This window comes from Canis lupus, chromosome 2, assembly GCF_003254725.2.
Source record: "Canis lupus dingo isolate Sandy chromosome 2, ASM325472v2, whole genome shotgun sequence".
NCBI classification, from domain to species: Eukaryota; Metazoa; Chordata; class Mammalia; order Carnivora; family Canidae; genus Canis; species Canis lupus.
Window position 1 is genome coordinate 44,834,159 of NC_064244.1, and position 23,277 is coordinate 44,857,435.

General features: G+C 36.9%; 1 protein-coding gene across 40 annotated transcripts in view; it reads right to left on the reverse strand.

The window, feature by feature from the left end:
* The window catches only part of PDE4D (phosphodiesterase 4D), a 1,438,885-nt gene that overhangs the window by 369,711 nt on the left and 1,045,897 nt on the right, over positions 1-23,277 (reverse strand). For 9 of the 40 annotated variants that reach the window (XM_049097763.1, XM_049097762.1, XM_049097755.1 and 6 more), the window contains one exon: positions 13,455-20,792. The exons of 30 other annotated variants lie outside the window; for them this stretch is intronic. In XM_049097763.1, coding sequence (XP_048953720.1) covers positions 19,592-20,792 — 1,201 coding nt within the window. In that variant the 3' untranslated portion in view covers positions 13,455-19,591. Of the gene's footprint in view, positions 1-6,661; positions 6,688-13,454; positions 20,793-23,277 lie in introns of those variants that run through there. One more of the 40 variants, XM_049097783.1, reaches the window with a different exon arrangement.

Sequence of the window (23,277 nt, forward strand, 5' to 3'; positions counted from 1 at the left end):
GAATTTTCCCCTCAAATCCTCCTTTTTCTCAAATCCAAGAAATTGGCATATATCATAACCACAGCTTAAAAAAAAAAAAAAACAACTTTATGGTGGTATAATTGGTACACATAATATGCATATATTTGATGTATTCACTTTGATGAGTTTAGACATACACATACATCCACGAAACTATCACCACAATCAAGGTAATAGACATATCCATCACCTCCCAACCTTCCCTCAGTCTGTTGGTTTTGGGTATGTGTCAGGGGAGGGCAGGTAATAACACATAATATGAGCTCTATCATCTTAAATTTTCAACCAACTCAGTATTGTTAACTCTAGGCACAATACTGCACAGCAGATCTCTAGAACTTACTCATCCTTTCAACATAGTTTTTAGACTGCTGCGTCATTCCATACTTTTCACACTCAGTCAGGAAACTTTTTGTCTTTACTGGGAATGTCAACTCTAGCTAAAAAAAGATCTGTCCATAGTTTCCCTGGAATTTAACACGAACCTTCTACAGGTTTGTGAAAAAAAGCTCAGATCCGTTCTCCTTCAGATTATCTGAGAACTAATAAATAAGGCAGTGAAAAAAGATAATGCTATGGGTTTTCTGGTGAGATATGGTGAGGGTTATGGTTATCTGGTATCTGGTGAGGGTTATGAATAAATGGAAATAAACATGTCAAAGGGGTGTATGGTGAGTGGCAAGTATTCTGTACTTCTTTAATTTGTTTCTTATCTAGAGCCTAAGGCATATTGTAGTCTCTCTTTCTCTCAGAAGGAGTGCTATGAAGAAAATGAGAGCAGTATGCTCAGTGTTCTCCTGGGCTGTGAACTTCTGGGCCCTGGGGCAACTGTGTCCCTGGGACTGCCCCGCAGGTAGGAGCTAAGTAAACATATATTAAGGATTCCCTCCAACTTCTTTAAAAGACAGATTCCAGGGGAATTTCATTATTTACCTATAATTCTGCTATTCCTTCTTCTAATGAATATTTAATTCTGCTTTGTTCCAGAAAGGATTAAAAGCTTCTCTCTTCCCTTTGGTAATTAGTTTAGATAAGCCACATCATCCATTTCTTCACCTACCCAATGGACAGTAGCTAATACTTAAATATTTATAGCTTTTATTGCACCTTGCTATATTTGAGAACATTTCATATATTTAAACCAGTAAGTATCACTTGAGGATAATAAGCTGGCAAACTTTAGAATGTCTGACATGTCTTTATAAATGATTCCAAATGGCTGATTCTGTCATTTTATGTTAAAAGCCAATTTGGCTCAAGATTTAAAAATAAAACGAAAATTGTACCTAGAGAAAATGAAGTCACCAAATCGTTTGACAGAATTAGCTAGTCTCAATTCCATCTCATCACACAGTTCTCAATATCCTAGGTACTAGGGATTGAAACCTCGGAGGAAAACGTTAAGCAAAACATAGTGAATTAAGAAAAACAATTATTCCATGTAGCTCAAACTTTGTGCCTTTGCTTATGCCATGTTCACCTTTTCAGCTATCTTTATACAAAAGAAAAAAAGAAAAAACTACATATTTAACACATCATTGTGGAGGCCGAGAAAAATAAAGGCCATCCCACCTAAAGTTTAGCATTAGCACAAGTACAGCCATCTTAGGCCCCTGTGAATAAGAGCTGAACTTTATGGGAAAAACTGCAGAATGTCCTCAATGTCCTTGGCAGGTAATCCCATATCAGAAAGACAACAGAGCTCAGAATTGCCCTCAGCAGAGAATCCCATATCAGAAAGACAACAGAGCCCACGCCCATGGTAGAAAGTCTCATATTAGAATGAGAACAGAGCTCAATGCCCTTGAAAGCCCCACATCAGAATGTAAACAGAACTTGGAGAAATTCCTCCACCCCTTCTGAAAATCCCCTACACCAGCCTATAAAAAATCCAGCTGTAACCCACTTCGAGGTCCAAGTCCCTGCTCCGCTGTGTCAGGTATACTTGGACCCAAGTTCGAGCTTGTAAATAAACCCTCGTGTGTTTGTATCAGTGTCGGCTCCTCGGTGGTTTCTCGGATTCGCAATCTTGGGCACAACATCATTCCTGCTACTAAAAGAGTCATGGGGAAAGCTGAATTGAAACTAGTGACAAGCTTTTGCTTTGTCACATGATTGTTGCATTTTTTGTCAATAGTATTTAAGGGACTTCTTCCCATATTTTATGCAAAGCCATCCTATGGAATTTTGTGTTCAGAGTGAAGTCCAATGTGGCTCCTGTTTGTGTCTCCAGCCCTCTCTATGCACATCCCCTGAGATCCATATGTAGTAAGGCAAGGGCAGAAAGCAGATGTGGAAGGGAGAAAGGGGTGAAGGCAAAGTGCATGTGTGCGCATGCTCATGTGTGTTTTGCATGTGGCCTGCTTTACCACAGTCCAGGGAGCTAGTGAGGGAAGTTCTGTGCTCAGTCTCAGCACCACCAGCCTTCGCAGCAGCTCTAGCCTCCCTGCTGCTCACCTGGCCCGAGGGTCCAAGGGGACCCTCCTTGTGCCCAGGACTAGGCAGCTCAGCCACAACACTGAAGCAAGACAAATTAGCTTATCCCACAGGGTTGAAAAGGTGACTCTACTGATGTGCCTGCCTAACAACCAGTAATTCATTTACATGCACTTTCTGATGCATAAAATAACATATTTTTCTTACAATTGGCTGACTTTTACCAGCACTGACTTAAGAATCAGAACCCAAGGGACGCCTGGGTGGCTTAGTGGTTGAGCTTGAGCATCTGCCTTTGGCTTGGAGCCTGTTCCTGGAGTTCTAGGATCCAGTCTCATGTCGGGCTCCCTGCATGGAGCCTGCTTCTCTCTCTGCCTGTGTCTCTGCCTCTCTCTCTCTCTCTCTCTCTCTGTCTCTCATGAATAAATAAAATCTTAAAAAACAAACAAAAAAAAAAAGACTCAGGCCCCCAAAAAGGGCTGTGAGATGCTGAAACCATTTTCAGTTTGAATAACATTTTTATGATCATATAAATGATGAATGCTTATCATAAAAAATTTGGAAAGTGCAGAAAAGTAAAAAAAAAGAAAAATTGTCTACAATCCAGAGGTAATTGTTGTACATCTCCTGGATCATTTTCTTCCTTATTTTTATGTGTATATACATAAATTCATTCATTTACATTTAACATTTTACAAGATTTTATTTACTTATTTGAGAGACAGGGAGTGAGCACAAGCAAGAGGAGCAGCAGAGAGAGAGAGAGAGAAGCAGGCTCTCCGCTGAGCAGGGAGCCTGATGCGGGGCTCAATCCCAGGACCCCAGCCATATGACCTGTGCCAAAGACAGACATTTAACCAGCTGAGCCACCCAGGTGTCCCTAATTTTAACATTTGATTGAGGTTTTAGTATATATGATTTGGGATTCTGCTTTGCATTTCATTTTATACTATAAACAATTTTCCAAATCATTTAAAATTATTTGAAAATCTTAATGGTCAATAAGATTCTATTGGCTGAGTCTAACATCAAAATCTATTTAAATATTAGCTTGTCTGGAAAACTTAGAATATGTGCCAGTTTTCAATAATATAAGTACTTTTGTGGCAATAACATCAATGTAAATCTTTTTAATATCTCAGATTACTTCCCTAATCCAAATGCCTGTAAGCAGTATTACTAGTGAAATGGTTATGAGCATTTTTGAGGCTAGAGGTCCTGAGGATTCTTAATCATTTTTATGAAATAAATCCCTCAAACTAGTTCAAAAATCAAAGTAACAAACTATATTTGTACGTATTATTTTATGACGACTTTTTTAAAAATTAGAAAAAAGGTAATTAAAGATAACTTGTTTTACTGCAAAGAGGCGCCATACCACATGAAAATCAGAACCTGGAGCAATTATAGAATGATTCTTTTCTTATAAGATGGGGGAAAAATTCCACTATCTAAATCTGTAAGTTTGGCCACCTTGTATGAAAAGGTCAAAAGCAAGCATTAAAAAAAAAAAAAAAAAAAAAAAGACATATGGCTATTATTATAACAACACAGAGTTGGTCAACCACTTCAAGTTCTTGTGGCCAGTGAGGTCACTGGAGCTGCAGGCAGACATTTCTGACAAATTATGCACACTGAGGTCACATTGCTCTGCTTGAGACAGTTTTTCATAATTGTAAATTTCTGTTTACAAAAAAATCCTTACTTAAAAATATCCTTTTGTGCCCTCTAGTGTTTAAATTCATCAGAGTTTTTGAGAAATGTATTTATTTCTTAACTATAGGTAAACATTGTTTCCTTCCTATTTATACAAAGGGTATATCTATATAAATATGTATATATTTTAAAGATTTTATTTATATATTCATGAGAGACAGAGAGAAAGCCAGAGACATAAGCAGAAGGAGAAGCAAGCTTCTTGCAGGGAGCCTGATGTGGGACTTCATGTGGGACTGGATCCCAGGACTCCAGGATCACAACCTGAGCTAAAGGCAGATGCTCAACCACTGACCCATCCAGGTGCCCCAAGGGTTTACCTATATTAGGAGGTGGCCATAATACATAGTATTCCAAAAAATTTTTTAGTTTGTTTAAAATTTTTCATTTCAAAGGGAGTTAGAGCAGGGGCTGGAACCCAGCCACAGGGCAAATCCCACCCACCTCTCTTTTTGTAAATAAAGTTTTACTGGGACACAACATGCTCCTTCATTACACAATTGTCTGAGGATCCCTGTATTTCTCCATAAAGGCAGAGTTGAGTAGTTATTACAGGGAATTTTGGTCCTGCAAAGTCTAAGATACTTACTATATTGTCCCTCACAGAAAACATTTGTTGACCCATAGGCCACAGAATTACTCTGGTACTTAGATTATTACAGAGAAAGAGAAAAAAAAAAAAAAAAAAAAAAAAAACAACTAAAAAAAAACAAAAACCACACATATATTTTGCTAAAGATGTCATGGCATTTTACATTTCCTTTAATTCTAACTTTTTCCATCAACTACTGAAATACTAATTAAACGAAAGAGAGGTGCAGGTCAATTAGTTTTGTGGTTCAAGTACCACAAAAGTATTTTCTCAGTGAAAACATCTGCAGTACTTCCTTTTTGTAAGATCTACTGAGAGTGATTATATTGACCCCATCATGCCTTTGACAATGATATGATTATATTGGTGAAACGATAATGAGATCATAGCTCTTCACCTATCCAGACCAGGGGCCCAAGAACATTTTTACCTCCTGAGCAACATCAACTCTTATTGATTAGATGGAACTTAGACTAGGAATAGATTTAGTGTTCCCACCACTGTTTATTTTTATACATTTAATAATAAAGCTTGCAATAACTTTTAAAGCACATACAGTCTGTTAAAAAGAAAACCGCAGGCCCCAAATGGCGTCACTTAGGCGGAGTCTACAAACCAAGGCTTCATACATAATCCAACTGCGGTTTCAACCTGCCCCAGAAATGTGGTCTTAACCAGTCAGTCGGGAAAATTCTGATGGGGACCAGAGAGAGCCTCTCCATCCCCTGGGAGCCTCTCCATCCCCCCAAGGGAAAACCAGGTAAACTGCAAGATAAAACCCTCTGCTCTTCACCCTAAGGGAAAGTGACCTTGCCTAGAACAATCCTTTCCCTTTGCTAGTGTCTTTCTTGCCACATCCTTCATCTATAAAAGCCTTCCATTTTGTAGAGCTCCTTGGAGCTGCCCTCTTATGTGTTAGGTGGACTGCTGCCCAATTCATGAATCATTTAATGAAGTAACCAGATCTTCAAATTTACTCAGTTGAATTTTGTTTTAACAAGTCTTTCTACAGTAAACATACCATTTATAACATGGAGTTTACTTCAGCTATGTGCTTCATTCAAATTTCACACAGTTCCATCCTTCATATGCATGAAAGCACAGTGCACAATAATAAGGCCATAGTCCTATGGAGTGAATTTAACAGGCTTCCTCCGTTCCCCAGTACAAATCCCACATCTTCTTACATGCCTCTGGTTATTTTATCTTCTCTTTTGTGTATCTAGAAGTTTTACTGAAATTTCCTTCCTCTTTCCTAACGTGGTTAATATATAGTTCATTAGAGCTTCCAGCTCCCCTTTTTCCCTTTTTCCTTTTTCACATGGTTTCCAAGAAGTGGATCTATTTTATTGCTCTCCAACTTAAAATTTGACTTCGTTCAAAATGGTAGAGCCATTCCTTTTTCAAAGATACATATCAGCAATACTCTGGTCAGAAATTTTGCATGATAATAGAAGGAAACACAAAACCAAGGGCTTAAAAGAGTGAATGAAAACAGTCTCTGCTTCATTGCATTTGCTCAGGAACAGTCCTCTTATTCTGGGGACACACATTCCCAACCATTGTACCTTACATTCCTGGAGCTGTAGGTCGCTGCCCTTCTCAGCTTTAGACTCTCATCACATGCATAGTCTTCCTATCTTTCCCTTGCCCCTGATACAACCCCCCTCCTTGTACCCAACACAGAAATGCAAATATATACCCTGCACAGACTTACTGTATGGAGTCACATACTAAAAACACCTGAATCAAATACCTTAAACCCACAATGTCGCCTTCGAAAATTTGCAGTAACAACAGCAACAGCAGCAAGAAAAAAATGCAGGGTGAAACACATCATCCCTCATGCCCCGTGTTAAAAACAATTAAAATAAAACTCAAAAAGTGACATCATACCTGTACTCCATAAGCAAAAGAAATTATTTCCAAACTTACCTGCAAAAGAAAAGAAAAAAGCAATAAATCTCACATCAGAGTGTATTTTAATTCCTTATTCTCTAGTAAATTAGGCAAAATTGTCATCCAAAACACAGTTAATTCTTAATTATCACTGTGAGTCATTCTCAATAAATATTGCTTTCTAGTTCTTGTAGATGCCAATAGCGCTGGCAGTGACGTTCTCTCCAGATCAACTGTCACTGTAAATAGAAATCCTTGCTGTATATAGTCTGAACTTAGTAGGCAAGTTTTTAGACTAAAAACTTCAATAATTTCCTGGACTTGGGATATCTTTGTGTTACAAAACATAGTTTTAGGAGTCAGATGCAGACAGTGGGGAAAATGGTTTTGGAGTCAGACCAACTTGAAGTTAAATCCCAGTCCTATAAAGTGTGAATGTTGTATTTAACTAATAGGATTATTCTAAGTATTCTTAACTATTAAAAAAAAAAGTCACGTGGTAGAAGCTCAAGAAATACTGCCTTTTTGCCTTCCTGTAAGCTTCCTTTTATGCCAATACTGTACAGAAAGATAGGATTTTGTGCAGCACATAAAGCATGAGAGAGCTTTAAGCAATTCAAAATAGACAGAAAAGAAAAACCAATTCTACATTTTCCTGTCTTCTTCATGATGTTGCCAAGTTGGTTTATATGAAATATTGGCCACCTGCTAAATGCTGAGCAATTATTTTCCATTGTAAATTCAAGTATTTCACTAAAGTTCAAGAAAAGAACCAAAAGTATAGCAGTCTGTAGCATGGCCTTTATGTTCCATATGTACATGCTATGTCCCCCAGGCTCTCTCACTGCAGTTTTCTCAGTCTACTCTCCATTCCTGGGAAGGGCACAGATGCTCTAGCCTCAGGGCATTTGCATTTGCTGTTCCAGCTGCCCAAGAATCCACATTGCCGCGTCTGGCCCTTTTCAAGTCCTGCCTCAAAGGCCTCTCCTCAGTGAATCTAACCCAAATTCACATTTAAAATTCCAACCAGACCCTCAGCCTCTGTTTTTAAGTCCCCTTGCTTTGCACAGTCTCTTCTCAGCACTTCTAACCTTCTAGCTCATTATATAACATAATACAAGTTATTATGCTTACTTAGTCTTCATGCCCCTAACACCCTATATAAGTTACATAAAAATAACGGTTTCTCTCTGTATTATTCACTGTTGAATATTTAGGATCTACAGAAATGCCTGATAAATAGAAGGTATTAAAAATTGTTTAAGAAATAAATATAGCCCCCCAAAAAAGAAAAAAAAAAAGAAATAAATATAGCCTACACAAAAGAGCCAAATATAAAAATATAAAATACATATATGTAATACAAGTATTTTTATTTGCATATACTTACTTACACATATTTTTTATTTATAAAATATGGTACACACACTTATATATGAATTTAATATTTAAATTTTTAGCTAGAATTAATCATTTTATTCATTTATTTTATTTTTTAAAAGATTATTCATGAGATATACAGAAAGAGAGGCAGAGACATAGGCAGAGAGAGAAGCAGGCTCCCTGTCTCCCGGTGGGGAGCCCAATGTGGGACTCGATCCCAGGACCCCGGGATCATGCCCTGAGCCAAAGGCAGACACTCAACCACCTAGGCACCCCTAGAAGTAATCATTTTATTTTTACTTAATTCTGATGACAGAAATTAAGATAGCCATTGGAGCCACTGGCTACTATTTCCAGCTGTCCACAGACCATTCACATGTAGGAGACCTAATAAATCTCTTATGTTTGAATAGGTCCATGTGACTAGTTCTGACCAATGTCTTAAGTCATGAATGGCCAAGCATTGAACTGCTGGTATGAGACCTTCCCACCTCTTGCCCTCTCCCTGCCAGACAGACCAACAAACTCCAAGACGGTGGCTCTTGGTTAGCTTCCTTACTAGAGTGAGGCAGCTGTGGAGTATAGCTTCCATTTGATGACATATATCATGGGAAATTAAAAAAACCAAAACCAAAAACAAAAAAAAAAACCCACAAACCTTTGTGTCACAACATTTGGAGGGGTGCTTGTTAAGTCAGTTTAATTCACCAACCCATCATGATAAAGAGAAATTATGCACATATAATTTTAAAAATTACATTCAAAGACTTATTGAAAAAAAAAGCCTTTATTTTCTGTAGTTACTCTGAATGCTCTTATCCAAAATCATTTTGTTTTTGCTGGTACTTAACTCTATAATTCTAAGTAATACGTTTATATTGTTCTTTCTTGATTCTGAAATTTTTAGCTATTATCTATTCATTTCTTGTATTTTAGAGACTTCATTCTCTTATACTGCTTCCCCTTCCTCTTCTTTCACTAGTTATGTCATAATTTTTAGTTAAATTTATAATACTGTTTGCATGTATGTACTATATATATTTTATTTACTATATGTGTATATGATTATATTCCCCTTATGTTATAATTTGTGTTTTGCTTGAAGTTAATAACTGCCTTTTTTCCCCATATGAGCAGTTTTCATTGTTTTAAAACATTTTTCCCCTCAAATGGTAGCACATGCTTGCCATATGGTCAGCTGATGCTTCTACTGAGGTTTTAATCCTTTTCCTCCCCTCTCCTAGATGTGTTGATCCTGAAAACAGTTCCCTATAAACATCTGTACTCCAATCCCAGAGCTAGCTTCCTAGAGAATCTGACCACAACACAGTTGCTCCTCTCATTCCACGTTTGACCTCCTTTTGCAACCCTACAGTTTGCTACATTTGCTCTCTGAGTCCTGAGCCTCTTCAATAACATTTTCTTCAGAAACAATAACTTGAGTATCCTGTAGTAGGAACTGAGGGTGGCAACAGTATATGGGTGAAGGGAGGTAGTCTCTCCTGCTCCATGTCCTTAATTCTATTTTTAAAGATTTTATTTATTTACTTGACACAGAGAGCATGAGAGAGATAGCGTGTGAGTTCGGAGGAGAGACTGTGGGGGTCGGGGAGGAAGGAGAAGCAGACTCCTTGCTGAGCAGGGAGTCCAACCCCAGAGCTCAACCCCAGGACCTTGGGACCATGACCTGAGTCAAGGCAGCTGCTTAACCAACTGAGCCACCCAGGTGCTTCTCTATGCCCTTTCTTTTAAATCTCTCTATTTAATTACAGATGATATGACCACATATGGTCAATTTGTCACTATTAACCATAAGTTCATAGTTTTTAGATTATTGGTGCAACTGCTCTTCTCTATTAACATGGATTAGAAACCACTTTATCTATTAAAAGCAAAAATAGATATGAGAACTTGCCCAAATGGTTGCATAGAATACTAATTTTTTAGATGTTAAGAGTTTCAGTTGAAATAATAAACATAAGGAAAAGACTACAGAATCACCATAATTTGAAAAATATTGGCTTGACAGTTTTATTGCAGGAATTCTAAAAGCTTTGGGTATATTGATTGATTGTGACTAATCTAGAAGGTGAATAACATCTGCAGAATAATCGAGCCATTCCACCATGGACATCAGTGACTATCAGAGTAAGTCATCTTTTAGAATATTACTAGGGAATTACTGCACAAGGCATCTTAAACTAAGTTATACCAAACACAGTGTTCCTATTACTCCTACAAGAATTCTTTTACTTTACCTGGAGAGGTAAAATAAATTGTTTGTTTAATTTGAACAGTAAGTTGTTTGAAAAACAATGTAAGTGTACTGAGTAATAAAGCATGTTAACTCTTAGGTGAATGCTTAATATATTATAATAAAATTTCCCACTAAATTACAATTAACCATATTTGAATTCTGATCATTTAATGTAAAATCTCCTTTCCCAGAAAAACACACATAGAAGTCAATTTCTGACCACCCTGAGATTTGTTCAAGCAATCTGTGTATATTTTAAAATCTATCTTTGTATCTCTAGTTCAGCTTGTGCCAAATTTTTTTTTTTTTTTATGGAACACCAAGTCCATTAGATATTCTGAAAACAAACAAACAGAAAGTTCTATCTTTAATGGAATTTGGGATATTTACGTATATTTTTCCAGGAAATTTAAAATGTTTATTTAGTCTGTTAAAGACTTTGGGAATCTTCCAGTAATACATCACTTTAACTTTGTGAAATACTTTCAGCTTATTTTACCATAGAACCATTCTGTGTGTAGCCTCTGTCAATATGATATGAAACTAGCATTCCACAGAACCTACGTTAGGATATACTCATTTAGGCTACTATAGAGTTTTTGATCACAAGAGATGAAAACATAAACTATTAGAGGTGCTAAGTTAAAAAAATAAAGAGCTCCAGTGGTCCTGATTAATAGAGGTAATTTTTGCAAATGAAACTGATTTCTTAATGAAAAAGGTTGAGAAATAGTGAACTATCAGTTTGACTATATTTATGTATATAGGGTAGCATATGGCTCAGTATTCTTTGCTCAAATGTAGGAACCTCTTGCTGTCATGGCTTAATTTACCCATGGTTGTGGGGTCAAGGCCAAGCTGTAATTCCAAAATACATTGTTTATTTTGGATAGAAGGAACATCAAGGGTCTTTGACATATCATGAATGATACAAGCTTAATGTCAAAATTTTATCTTTGTTGATGTCAGGCACATAAAGAAACTAAAAATAATAAATACTAAGAGTTAGCTTAGAGACTCAAACAATATAGCAAAAATATTTCATCATGATTTTATTTATCTATTTTATGAAATTGTGTGATCATGGAGTTTTGGAGATGAAGAGATAATAGGATCAAAATTTAGATTTTAACTCCAAACCTTCCAGATCTTCCTTGTGTATTATGTATTGTAGGAGTTTAAAGTATGAAGTCCCTGAGCAGGTTCATAAGTGAACTGCACGGGAGTTGGTGAAACATCTAAAATTATATGCAAAATTGTGTGTATATTTGCATTTCTCAGGGAGTAGAATGATAGATTTAATCAGATTTTCAAAGTACCCTTAAAACTCCAAAAAGTGATAGATCATTTGAAGAGATAATCTCCAAGGAGTTTTTTTTTCTTTTCTAATCTTAGTTTTATAAGATTTTTTTATGGATGATGCATAAGTCATGTTTTGATATTTAGTACTTTCTTTGCTACGATCCTCATTTTTTGATATTAAAAAAAATTAAAAATACTGTAAAGACTACAATTAGTTCATGGGAAAAAGTTAAAATATGCTTAGCTATATAAAAAATATTTATACTTTTTATAAATTTTTATATAGCTAAGCATATTTTAACTTTTTCTTTTTTTGTTTTGTTGGTTTTTTTGTTTTGTTTTGTTTTGTTTTGTTTTTTCGTTTTCCTGTTAGGGCAGAGAGAACCACTTAGTCTAAAGATCTTATTTGGGTGAGAAATTGAATTGCCCATAAGATGGCTCTCCATAATGTTAGATATATGAATTTCCCAAACCAAAATCGATTTCTAATGTCTTCTTGTCCCTTAAAAATCTTATATTTGCAATAAGTGATTCTCTGTATTTGTTTTATTTCCATGCTTGAAAGTCTAGCAATGCCTAACAAAGCATTTATTAGTATATTTTTGAATGAATAGTTTAATTGAACAGATGTTTCAGACATTCACAAATTACTCACTACATTATTATTGCATTATTATTTATCTGCTACATACATAGCCTGGTACTAGGCAAAGTTGGCTGATTTTAAAACAAACAAAAAGAATTAACATTTAAAAAGAAATCATGGTTCTGATATTTCAGGGAAGGTAAGATTTGCATGACAAAACATTTCAGAGAATATTTAAATGAAAAATGATTGGTATTGACAAATTAAAGAAGTACAAAGAAGAGGAGACCTCCATGTGGCCTTCAATTAGATGAAAGACCTTAAGAGGTTAGTTTGGCCTATAAAGAACTGCAAGGTTCATTTGAGAAGAAGGTAAAGGAAAATTTTTCATAAAGGGTAAAGAGAACAAGAAAAAGCTTAGAATTATGCAGTCATGGCACACAAGAAAATGGCCTCTCTGTAGGTAAGACTAGGTGAATTATAGAGTGTGAAAAGTCATTCCAAGGAGAAAGGCAATTAATATTCATTGAGGACATTCATGCTGTGATTAAATGATCCTTGTACCATGACAATATATGTGCCTCTTATTAAATATTGGAATTGTGGTGCTATATTTGGAAATTTTGAGGGTAGGTGGTTCTTTCCGAATTGTTGGTAGTAAATCGCAATATACAATCAACAGAGCCAGAGAAAGATCCTCAGAGGAAACCCCAGAATTAAGGAGGTGGGCTGTAAGTAAGCAGAAGAGGAGACTAAGCTTTTCTATCTTGATTATGAACATCTTGTGTGCAGACTGTGTCTTGTAGAAGTCTCTCTTGTGGTCAGGTTAAAAAACAGCCTCTGAAAAAAACAAACAAACAAACAAAAAAAAACAGCCTCTGCTACCCACTGTGGAATGGGGGCCAGAAGGAAAACTTCTCCTAAGGGACTGAATTTGAGGAATATATGCCCTAGAAGAACTCAAATTCTCTAGTTGCATGTTGTTTTGATTTCAGATACTTCCTTTCGTCAGCAAAGTCATGTTTAAAAATTTCTGCTTTGTGTTAGCTGTTGATACCAAAGACAGGAGGTTTGTTTGTATTTATCCATATTTGGATGAAACTGAGTTAGGAGGAATAATCTCTGTCTCTGCAAAGGATGATGATAGCAAAAACAAAAAAATTAGAAAGCCCTCAGGAAAAAGAGCTCATTCTAAGGGAGAGTTGAGGCATGTGGTCTAACTACCTCACTCCAAATTGAGAAATTTCTTCCGTTCCAACCTTGAACTTCAAATTTAGGTGTTAAAGTGGTCTGCTCAACATCTCCCTATAAACATCTTACTTCAATATGTTCATAATAGAGCTTCTAATCTTTCCTCTCTAAGCCTTCTTTTTCTAACACCTTGTCCCATCCCAATTTTTGACAACTCCATTTTTCCAGTTGCTTAGCCCAAGACCTTGGTCAGCCACCATCATTTCTTATGATAAAGTGTCCTCCTAGGACTCTCTACTTCTTCCCTTTTCTCCCTAAAGTCTAATTCCAAATTAGGAATCAGAGTGATCTTCTTAAAGCCTGTTCAAAGATCCTTTCTAGCTTATTGTTTCACTCAGAATTAAGGCCAAAGTCACTACGGAGAGCCACAAAGCCCCACAGGATATCCCACTTATCTGCCCCTTACCTCTGACCCATAACCCCTTATATTTCATTTCCAACTTTGTCTCCTCTGGTGTTCTATTTTGCTACTGCCCCTCAGCCCTCGGGCCTCCTTACTGTTCCATATCATGGCAGCAATACTTTTATTTTCCTTCTCCTAGGACACTCTTTCCTCACATATCAGCTTTCTTCTTACATTCATTAAAATGCTACCTTGTCAGTGACATCTTTCCTAACTATCCTACTTAAAATTTTACCACATACTCAAGAATCTCTTTTTTGATATATCTTTCTTCTAAGCTTTTATCACAAAATCAATCTTAATCTCCATTTTTATTATTTTTCTTTTTCCTCTATTAAGAAGCATCATGGAGGCAGAATTTTTGACAGTTGTGATCTTCTGCTGTATCTCCTCTAGCATATAGAATAAGGTTCAGTAATAGTATGCCTTCAATATTTATTGAACAAACTTTTACTTTAAGTCTTGATTTCTGTGTTCTGAAAAATCAGAAAATCTGCCAACACTGGCCTGTGTTTTCATATGGCAACAACAGTTAGGGGCTTAGACAAATGAGGCTGCACAGGCAGATGAGAATGTTCTTTCCCTTTGGCCAGGATCACCACCTGTGCGAGTTGTGTCCTTTGCTGGGAAAGCTCTGGATAGAGTGTGACAGGATCAAATGAGGTCCATCAGTACGTTAGCTGGGAGTAGTGGGTGGGATTAATGTAGTGAGTCTGGATACATACATGCCAGCTGGTGTCTGTTGTCCAAGACCAGGCATGAATGCAAGAGGGCTTGTGTGAGGGTCATTTGCTGGAGAATGAAGGATAGAGGAAGCTGAGTTTGAAGGAAAGATTAAAAGAACTTGAGGATGTACTGTATTTGGAAATGAAAGAAAGATGATGATGACTGAAATTTCTAACTTGGTGGATCAGAAGACTGGTAATCCCTGATGTTAAAAGAGAATTTGGGAAAGAGTCAATCTAGGAAATCAGAAGGCCTACAAATATAAAATAATATACTGATCTCAATGGATATAATTTGAGTTTGAAGGCACAGATTCAAAGGTATCTGATAACAAAAATGGACTTCAAAAGAATTGCCCTAGATGAAGATTGAAGATTCAGGACTCAATTTAAAATACTGCTTATAAATAAAAAAAAATAAAATAATAAAATAAAATACTGCTTATATACTGCCTATGAAGAGGTGCATTATGATAAAGACCATCTCAAGAACGAATATCTACAACAAGAGGTAAAAAATAGGGCACAAAACAGAAGATTACCAATTATAGGTCAAGTGGTTAGAATGAGATTTAAAGGCAAAATTCCTCTCCTTCCCGTATCAAACACACAGACTTACACAAACATTAAGTGTCAATGATTTAGTGTATTGAAGGCTGCTGCTTCCATACTCTTTGTGTGCCCACCTTTCCTCATTCCATTTCCATGATAATCTCACTGTACCAAAGACAAATCATAAACGACACCATGGATATCTGAATAGTTCCTCTTCTTCTTCTTTGCTCACTTTGTATTTCTGAACCATATAGTCTGTGGAAATCTCTGAATAAAGAGGAAGTAGTTCTATGTGCTGGCTTTCAAGTTATTTGAAAAGAGACTGGTTATTTTTAACTCAAATGCCATGTGAAATTCTTCTTCAACAAAGGACATATACCAGGTACAGCACCATGAGTATAACAGGTGGTCTTGTTTCCCTCCTTTTCTTCTAAAACATCTATAAAACTAATGTAGTGTCATTCCAGAAAATATGTAATGTAATTAAAAGTGATGAAAAGTTGTCCTCAAGCTCTTTCAAACAAGTTCAATCTATGTAGGTTGGAAATATTACTTCTACACTGTTAGTAAGAGACATTGCCTTGTGGGGCCTAATGTTTCAGATTTGGGATATTCATTTCTTTGGATTGAAGGTATCATGAGGTATTTTCCATCTTTAATGCTCAGAAGTGGCTTCCTTTGAGTTGCTAAAATATAGTCTGTCATTTTGGCTGCCAAACAGACCCACAGAGGCCTGCTATTTGTATTGGCAGATAAATGACAGCAGATGGAATCAAGCATGCATCCTGTCTCCTTGGCAAGCTTGCAGCCTTAGAAAAAGGGATGTATCCCTGAAGCGTTATGCAGGTTGTTCGACTAGCATCAGTGTCACTGTCATAGCTGGTGAAAAGGAAATTGGCAAATCACTATACATAGTAGGCAAACCGCCACCCTTACAATTCCTGTAGGCATATTTTCCTCACTCACATCTTGTCTTTTTGCCGAGGGCAGGCTTCTGGGCCAAGATGTTTTGCCATTTTAGAACTTTTTTTGCCTAGTTGTGTAGAAAGATAATTAATAGTATCATGAAAGTATGTGTTGTCATTAATATTCTGTTAGGGCTATCAGTGCATTAGGAAACGAACACAAAAGTTGCTAATTACAACTTACTAAGCATATACTATATTATCAGCTATCATGCTATACATTCACTTTTTTTTTATAACAAAAGTAAACACTTTTATAGTGCTTATCATAAACAAGCCACAGTTCCAAGGCTTTAATATATATTAACTTTTAAAATCTTTACAACAACCTTATAAGCTTAGCATTGCCAACCTCTTTTTAGATGTAAGAGAGAACTGTAATAATAGTTATTACTTACACTAACCCTAGGGATAATGATGGTTTAACATGAGTGTTTACTATGTGTCAGGTTCTATTATACATATGTATGTTATATATGTGTGTATAGGTATATACATATATGTAAATATTCATATGCATGTATACATATGTATATGCATGTAGACAGATTGTGTGTGTATACACATATATGTATATATACACAAACACACACAGACACATTCTCTTAATTCTCACAATAGTTTAGCATTGTGAGTTTAGCATCATTATTTTTGTTTAGAAATGAGGAAATTGATAATAGTAAAAATAAATAATGCTAATAATAGTAATAACAGCTAGCACTGGAGGCCTAATATGTACCAGCATATTAATGTCTGCAATGCATATATTACTTCATTTTGTCTTCAGAGAGGTCGACATTACATCCTGGTTCTAGAGATCATGAATCTCTAAAAATCCAAGGACAAAAATCATCTAAGTGGTGGCTGGGTTTTTATATTGGATAGAATCCAAAGTTGACTCCTTCGCCAGTGTGCTAGACCACAGCCAATGTATTCTGGAAACACAGAGTGAGTGAGACACACAGGGCAGTTAATACAGAATGAAGGATGTTTTAGCGCATATTATATCAACCAGAAAATGCAACTTAAAAGCTGTTTTTTGAGGCCCCACTATGGGCAAAGCTAAGCGCTAAGCCGTAGGAGAAATGCAAGATGAAAGTAATACATTGGGCCCACCTTCGTAGGAACTTGGGATCCTACAGGGGATAGAGACATGTACGTGACTAACGCAAGAGAGTGACTGAAGCAAGCAGGGCTGGAAGACAGGAGATGAACCCTGAGTGGGAACCCCAGATTCATGTGCAGCACACTAGGGTATTATGCTAAAATCCTCCAGTTGCTCACTGGGCTGTTTGCCTCTCTCTACCAACTCCATCTACATGTAGCTCTGCTGAGGTTGCTCTTGCAGTCACTGGTTTTCTCAATTAACAGAAAAGAGAGGGAACAGCATGAGGCTATTGGCTGTCCCTGCTCAGCAGTGGAACTGGGCAGCTCTAGGGGGAGAAGTCTAAATGTTGTGAGATTCTGTTTGTTTACTCCTTTCCTGACACACCTGGCTTTCAGGAAGCCTGGCAGCCGGATATGCCACATGAACCTGCGCTGGAAAGCCCTGCCTTTGGACAAAGCACAGGACTTTTCTGTTGAGTCAAGGAGCTCTCTCACAGCATGTGTTCTGCCCACTATGCTGAAGGTCACAGAAACTGTCGAGATGCTTCTGAGGCTAAGGGAATTGGAACTCTGCAAAGAACAGCCTGGGTCACGGTAATTCTGACAGACAAGATGTGACTGTAAAGGAGCCAGATGTAGTCTGCACAGCCCTGCACAGAACACCAACTTCGTTATGCTGCCATTTCACTCAAGTGGGGTTGACAGTGGCACGAAAATCATGAGTTTTATTTCATAAAGACTACTTCACTCAAGTATGAATCCATCAATTCTATAGTGACTTCTTTTTATCCCGATTATTTTACATGATTATGTTGCTTACTAGTGAGAAGACTAGTGGTGGAGAGTATTAGTCATAAGTCATCTACGGAGTGAGAACTGCACAGGATAATCTACTACCTGAACAACATAACTGTCTTCAATGTCTATAACCTCACTCATCACCGGCACTAAATCTGCTGGTGTTGTTGGCCAGGTGTTAATGTGTCCTTTCTCCTGATAGGTCGGCAGAAGCCAGCTCTACCTCTGCCAATAAACAATACCACCAGTTCCTGCTCTACAGGAAGGAATAATGTGAAATCTATCAAGTATTAAAGGGGAAATGGAATATTCCACTCAACAGTTGAACAATCCTAATCCAAGACATTTAACTGTGATCATGTTAATTAACACAGGACATTTATCATATTGGGAAATTTGACTGCGTTGGTTCCTATCACACAAGCTTAGAACAAGAAACAGGGGTCCTGTGTACCACTTCTCACTATGGGTCTCTAAAAATCTTTTAGTCTGTTCTTCTGGTATTTAACTCCACACATTTATTAACTTCTCATTTTGGATGATGATGATTTCACACTCTTTCACCATCTCACTTCCTCACTTCGCACCTTTTATCCTCCTATCATAGTTACGTAACAACTGACAGCCAAGAAACATTCAGGCTTTATCTTATTATCCCAAGAAAGTAAAGTTCATTAATAAGTTACATGGTGTGCCAAGATTGCATATCACTTACAGAACAGGCTTTTCTTTTTTCTGAAGTTGTAAATTGCCTTTTTTTTATTTGCTTAATTTTATGTGGCATTATCACTAATTCTTCCAGAACTTCCCAGTAGGATTTTAAAAAGCCCTTTGAAAAATATTTTCTGCCTGGGTCAAGCACATCAATTATTTTATCAGTTTTCCACACTTGATTGATGATTTAGCTGGATTTAGAATTCTGGGCTGCAAATCATTTTTACTTAGAACTTTGAATATCTTGTCCATTGTCTCATAAACATCTATATGTTTTTGAGAGAATAAACCAATACCACATGAACCCCTATGAGAGATGTACTCTGTGGTTTTTTTTTTTTTTTTTTCCTTCTCTTCTCAAAGCTTTTAGAATTTTCGTTTTGTAGCTGTGGTTTGAAATGCCCATGTATGTTTTTCACATAGGTCTGTTTCCTTTTTATGATAGTACTCACAGGTCTTTTTAATGAAGAAAAATATGCCCCTCAATTTGAGGGAATTTTTGTACTTTTTATTCAATGACACTATTCCATTTTCTATATTTTGTTTTTCTTCCTCAAATTCCTAGTAGTTACATCTTAGTCATCTTATTTTTATAATTTTTACAATTTCCCTAACTTCTACTGTCCATCTCTTTATCTCTTTGTTTTACTTGATGGAAGATTTCTTTTTTTTTTTTAATTTATTTTTTATTGGTGTTCAATTTACTAACATACAGAATAACACCCAGTGCCCGTCACCCATTCACTCCCACCCCCCGCCCTCCTCCCCTTCTACCACCCCTAGTTCGTTTCCCAGAGTTAGCAGTCTTTACGTTCTGTCTCCCTTTCTGATATTTCCCACACATTTCTTCTCCCTTCCCTTATATTCCCTTTCACTATTATTTATATTCCCCAAATGAATGAGAACATATAATGTTTGTCCTTCTCCGACTGACTTACTTCACTCAGCATAATACCCTCCAGTTCCATCCACGTTGAAGCAAATGGTGGGTATTTGTCATTTCTAATAGCTGAGTAATATTCCATTGTATACATAAACCACATCTTCTTTATCCATTCATCTTTCGTTGGACACCGAGGCTCCTTCCATAGTTTGGCTATCGTGGCCATTGCTGCTATCAACATCGGGGTGCAGGTGTCCCGGCGTTTCATTGCATTTGTATCTTTGGGGTAAATCCCCAACAGTGCAATTGTTGGGTCGTAGGGCAGGTCTATTTTTAACTGTTTGAGGAACCTCCACACAGTTTTCCAGAGTGGCTGCACCAGTTCACATTCCCACCAACAGTGTAAGAGGGTTCCCTTTTCTCCGCATCCTCTCCAACATTTGTTGTTTCCTGCCTTGTTAATTTTCCCCATTCTCACTGGTGTGAGGTGGTATCTCATTGTAGTTTTGATTTGTATTTCCCTGATGGCAAGTGATGCAGAACATTTTCTCATATGCATGTTGGCCATGTCTATGTCTTCCTCTGTGAGATTTCTGTTCATGTCTTTTGCCCATTTCATGATTGGATTGTTTGTTTCTTTGGTGTTGAGTTTAATAAGTTCTTTATAGATCTTGGAAACTAGCCCTTTATCTGATATGTCATTTGCAAATATCTTCTCCCATTCTGTAGGTTGTCTTTGAGTTTTGTTGACTGTATCCTTTGCTGTGCAAAAGCTTCTTATCTTGATGAAGTCCCAATAGTTCAATTTTGCTTTTGTTTCTTTTGCCTTTGTGGATGTATCTTGCAAGAAGTTACTATGGCCGAGTTCAAAAAGGGTGTTGCCTGTGTTCTTCTCTAGGATTTTGATGGAATCTTGTCTCACATTTAGATCTTTCATCCATTTTGAGTTTATCTTTGTGTATGGTGAAAGAGAGTGGTCTAGTTTCATTCTTCTGCATGTGGATGTCCAATTTTCCCAGCACCATTTATTGAAGAGACTGTCTTTCTTCCAATGGATAGTCTTTCCTCCTTTATCGAATATTAGTTGCCCATAAAGTTCAGGGTCCACTTCTGGATTCTCTATTCTGTTCCACTGATCTATGTGTCTGTTTTTGTGCCAGTACCACACTGTCTTGATGACCACAGCTTTGTAGTACAACCTGAAATCTGGCATTGTGATGCCCCCAGATATGGTTTTCTTTTTTAAAATTCCCCTGGCTATTCGGGGTCTTTTCTGATTCCACACAAATCTTAAAATAATTTGTTCTAACTCTCTGAAGAAAGTCCATGGTATTTTGATAGGGATTGCATTAAACGTGTATATTGCCCTGGGTAACATTGACATTTTCACAATATTAATTCTGCCAATCCATGAGCATGGAATATTTTTCCATCTCTTTGTGTCTTCCTCAATTTCTTTCAGAAGTGTTCTATAGTTTTGAGGGTATAGATCCTTTACATCTTTGGTTAGGTTTATTCCTAGGTATTTTATGCTTTTGGGTGCAATTGTAAATGGGATTGACTCCTTAATTTCTCTTTCTTCAGTCTCATTGTTAGTGTATAGAAATGCCACTGACTTCTGGGCATTGATTTTGTATCCTGCCACGCTACCGAATTGCTGTATGAGTTCTAGCAATCTTGGGGTGGAGACTTTTGGGTTTTCTATGTAGAGTATCATGTCATCGGCGAAGAGGGAGAGTTTGACTTCTTCTTTGCCAATTTGAATGCCTTTAATGTCTTTTTGTTGTCTGATTGCTGAGGCTAGGACTTCCAGTACTATGTTGAACAGCAGTGGTGAGAGTGGACATCCCTGTCTTGTTCCTGATCTTAGGGGAAAGGCTCCTAGTGCTTCCCCATTGAGAATGATATTTGCTGTGGGCTTTTGATGGAAGATTTCTAAAACTATATCTTTCACCTCTCTCATTGAGTGTTTAATTTTACCTCTCATTGTTTTAAATTTTAATAACTTTTTTGTTCTTATTAACAGTATATGGTATAATTTTGTTTTATTAATGTAATAAGCTTGTTATATTTTGCTAAAATTTCTATTTGTTGCATAAAATGTTTTAATATTTATTATTATTATTATTATTATTTTCATTTCTTTATTTTAGATTTCATTTTGGAAAGTTTCTTTAAGGCTTGTGTGGCCTTGGCTGTCCATTTGTTTTAAAGAGAAAGACGCCACAATGCTGATACTTCATGACTTAAGTGTGCTTGTAGAGTCTTGACATTCATTGTAGGGTACATGGGGAGTAAAGAACCTTGCCTTTTTCACTAGCCAGCTATGTAGTGCCAGTATCTGTAGGTCATTTCTCTGGGTGGTGATTCCAATTTTCTAGAGAAGAATTCTTCAATCTCTTTCCTAAGCCTAGCTGACAAGTGCTCCTGTCCCTAAGTGCTACAAGAGATGTCAGTGCTTTGCTATTCAATTGATAGACTTTTATTTAATTGTCCACCTTCCACTGTGCCTGGGATCTCTAAGTTGGAACCCCTCTTGTTGAATTAATTTCCAGTCTTCTGATGAGGATGGAGTGGGACTGGTCTCTAGCGGTGTAGAGAAAGAGGAGGATCTATGGAAGGACTCACTTTATGTGCAGACTTTCTATCAGTTGCTGCCTATATTTAATTATACTTGGCTCCTCAATTCTCAAGTCTTCCCAGAGTTCCACAAAGGGAATTGTTTCCTTCTCCTGACACCTGCCTCTCTAAGCACTTTGTAATTAGTATTCCCAACCTGGTTAATTTCTGTTCTTATTTTCCATTTCTAAAACACTCCTTTCTTATCTCCAGTTTTCTCCTTTCTCATCCCTCTACTCTTGGGGATTTATACTCTCCCATTCATTTACCATCATTTTAAGAGAAGATTCTCAAAGGTAGCAATTTGCAAAAGGTTGTGAGCTTGTTTAACCCGCCATAGCAAATAACACAGACTGTGTGAATTAAATAACAAAGACTTATTTTCTTAATAATTCTGGAAGCTAGACATCCAAACTCAAAGTGGCAGCAGGTTTGTTTTCTCCTTAGGCCTCTTTCCTCGGTTTATAGATGGCTGCCTTCTTGCAATGTGTCCACATGGCTTTCTCTTTCTGTGTGTATGTGTCTTTGTGTTTCCAAATGTCCTCTTCTTATAAAAACATAAATCATACTGGATTAGGACCTACCCTAAAGACCTCATTTTAGCCTAATCATCTTTAAAGACCTTACCTCCGAAAACAGCTACATTTTTAGGTACTGGATAATAGGAGTTCAACATAGGAATTTGGGGAAGACATAGTTCAACCTACAACAAAGGTCATGTTTTAAAATTATTTGAAAAATTCTTAACAGTACTCCAAGTATTCAAAATATCCTATATCCGTTCATTAAAAAGACACTAGACTCACCTATTCAAATTAATAGTGTTCTCTGTGAAAAAGCACACCCTTCATTAATTCATTCACTCACTTATTAAATAACAATTATTGGGCATCTACTTTCGCAAGGTTCTTAGTTTAGCAGCACAAGACATACAAAAGTAAGTCAGATGCAATCTCTGAATATAAGAGTTTCTCTGAGAGTGAAAGAGCTATAGGTTTGCTGTATGTGACAAAGCTCTAACGAGTCTGGCACATGGCTTTTCTCATTTGGCAAATATATGGGGTT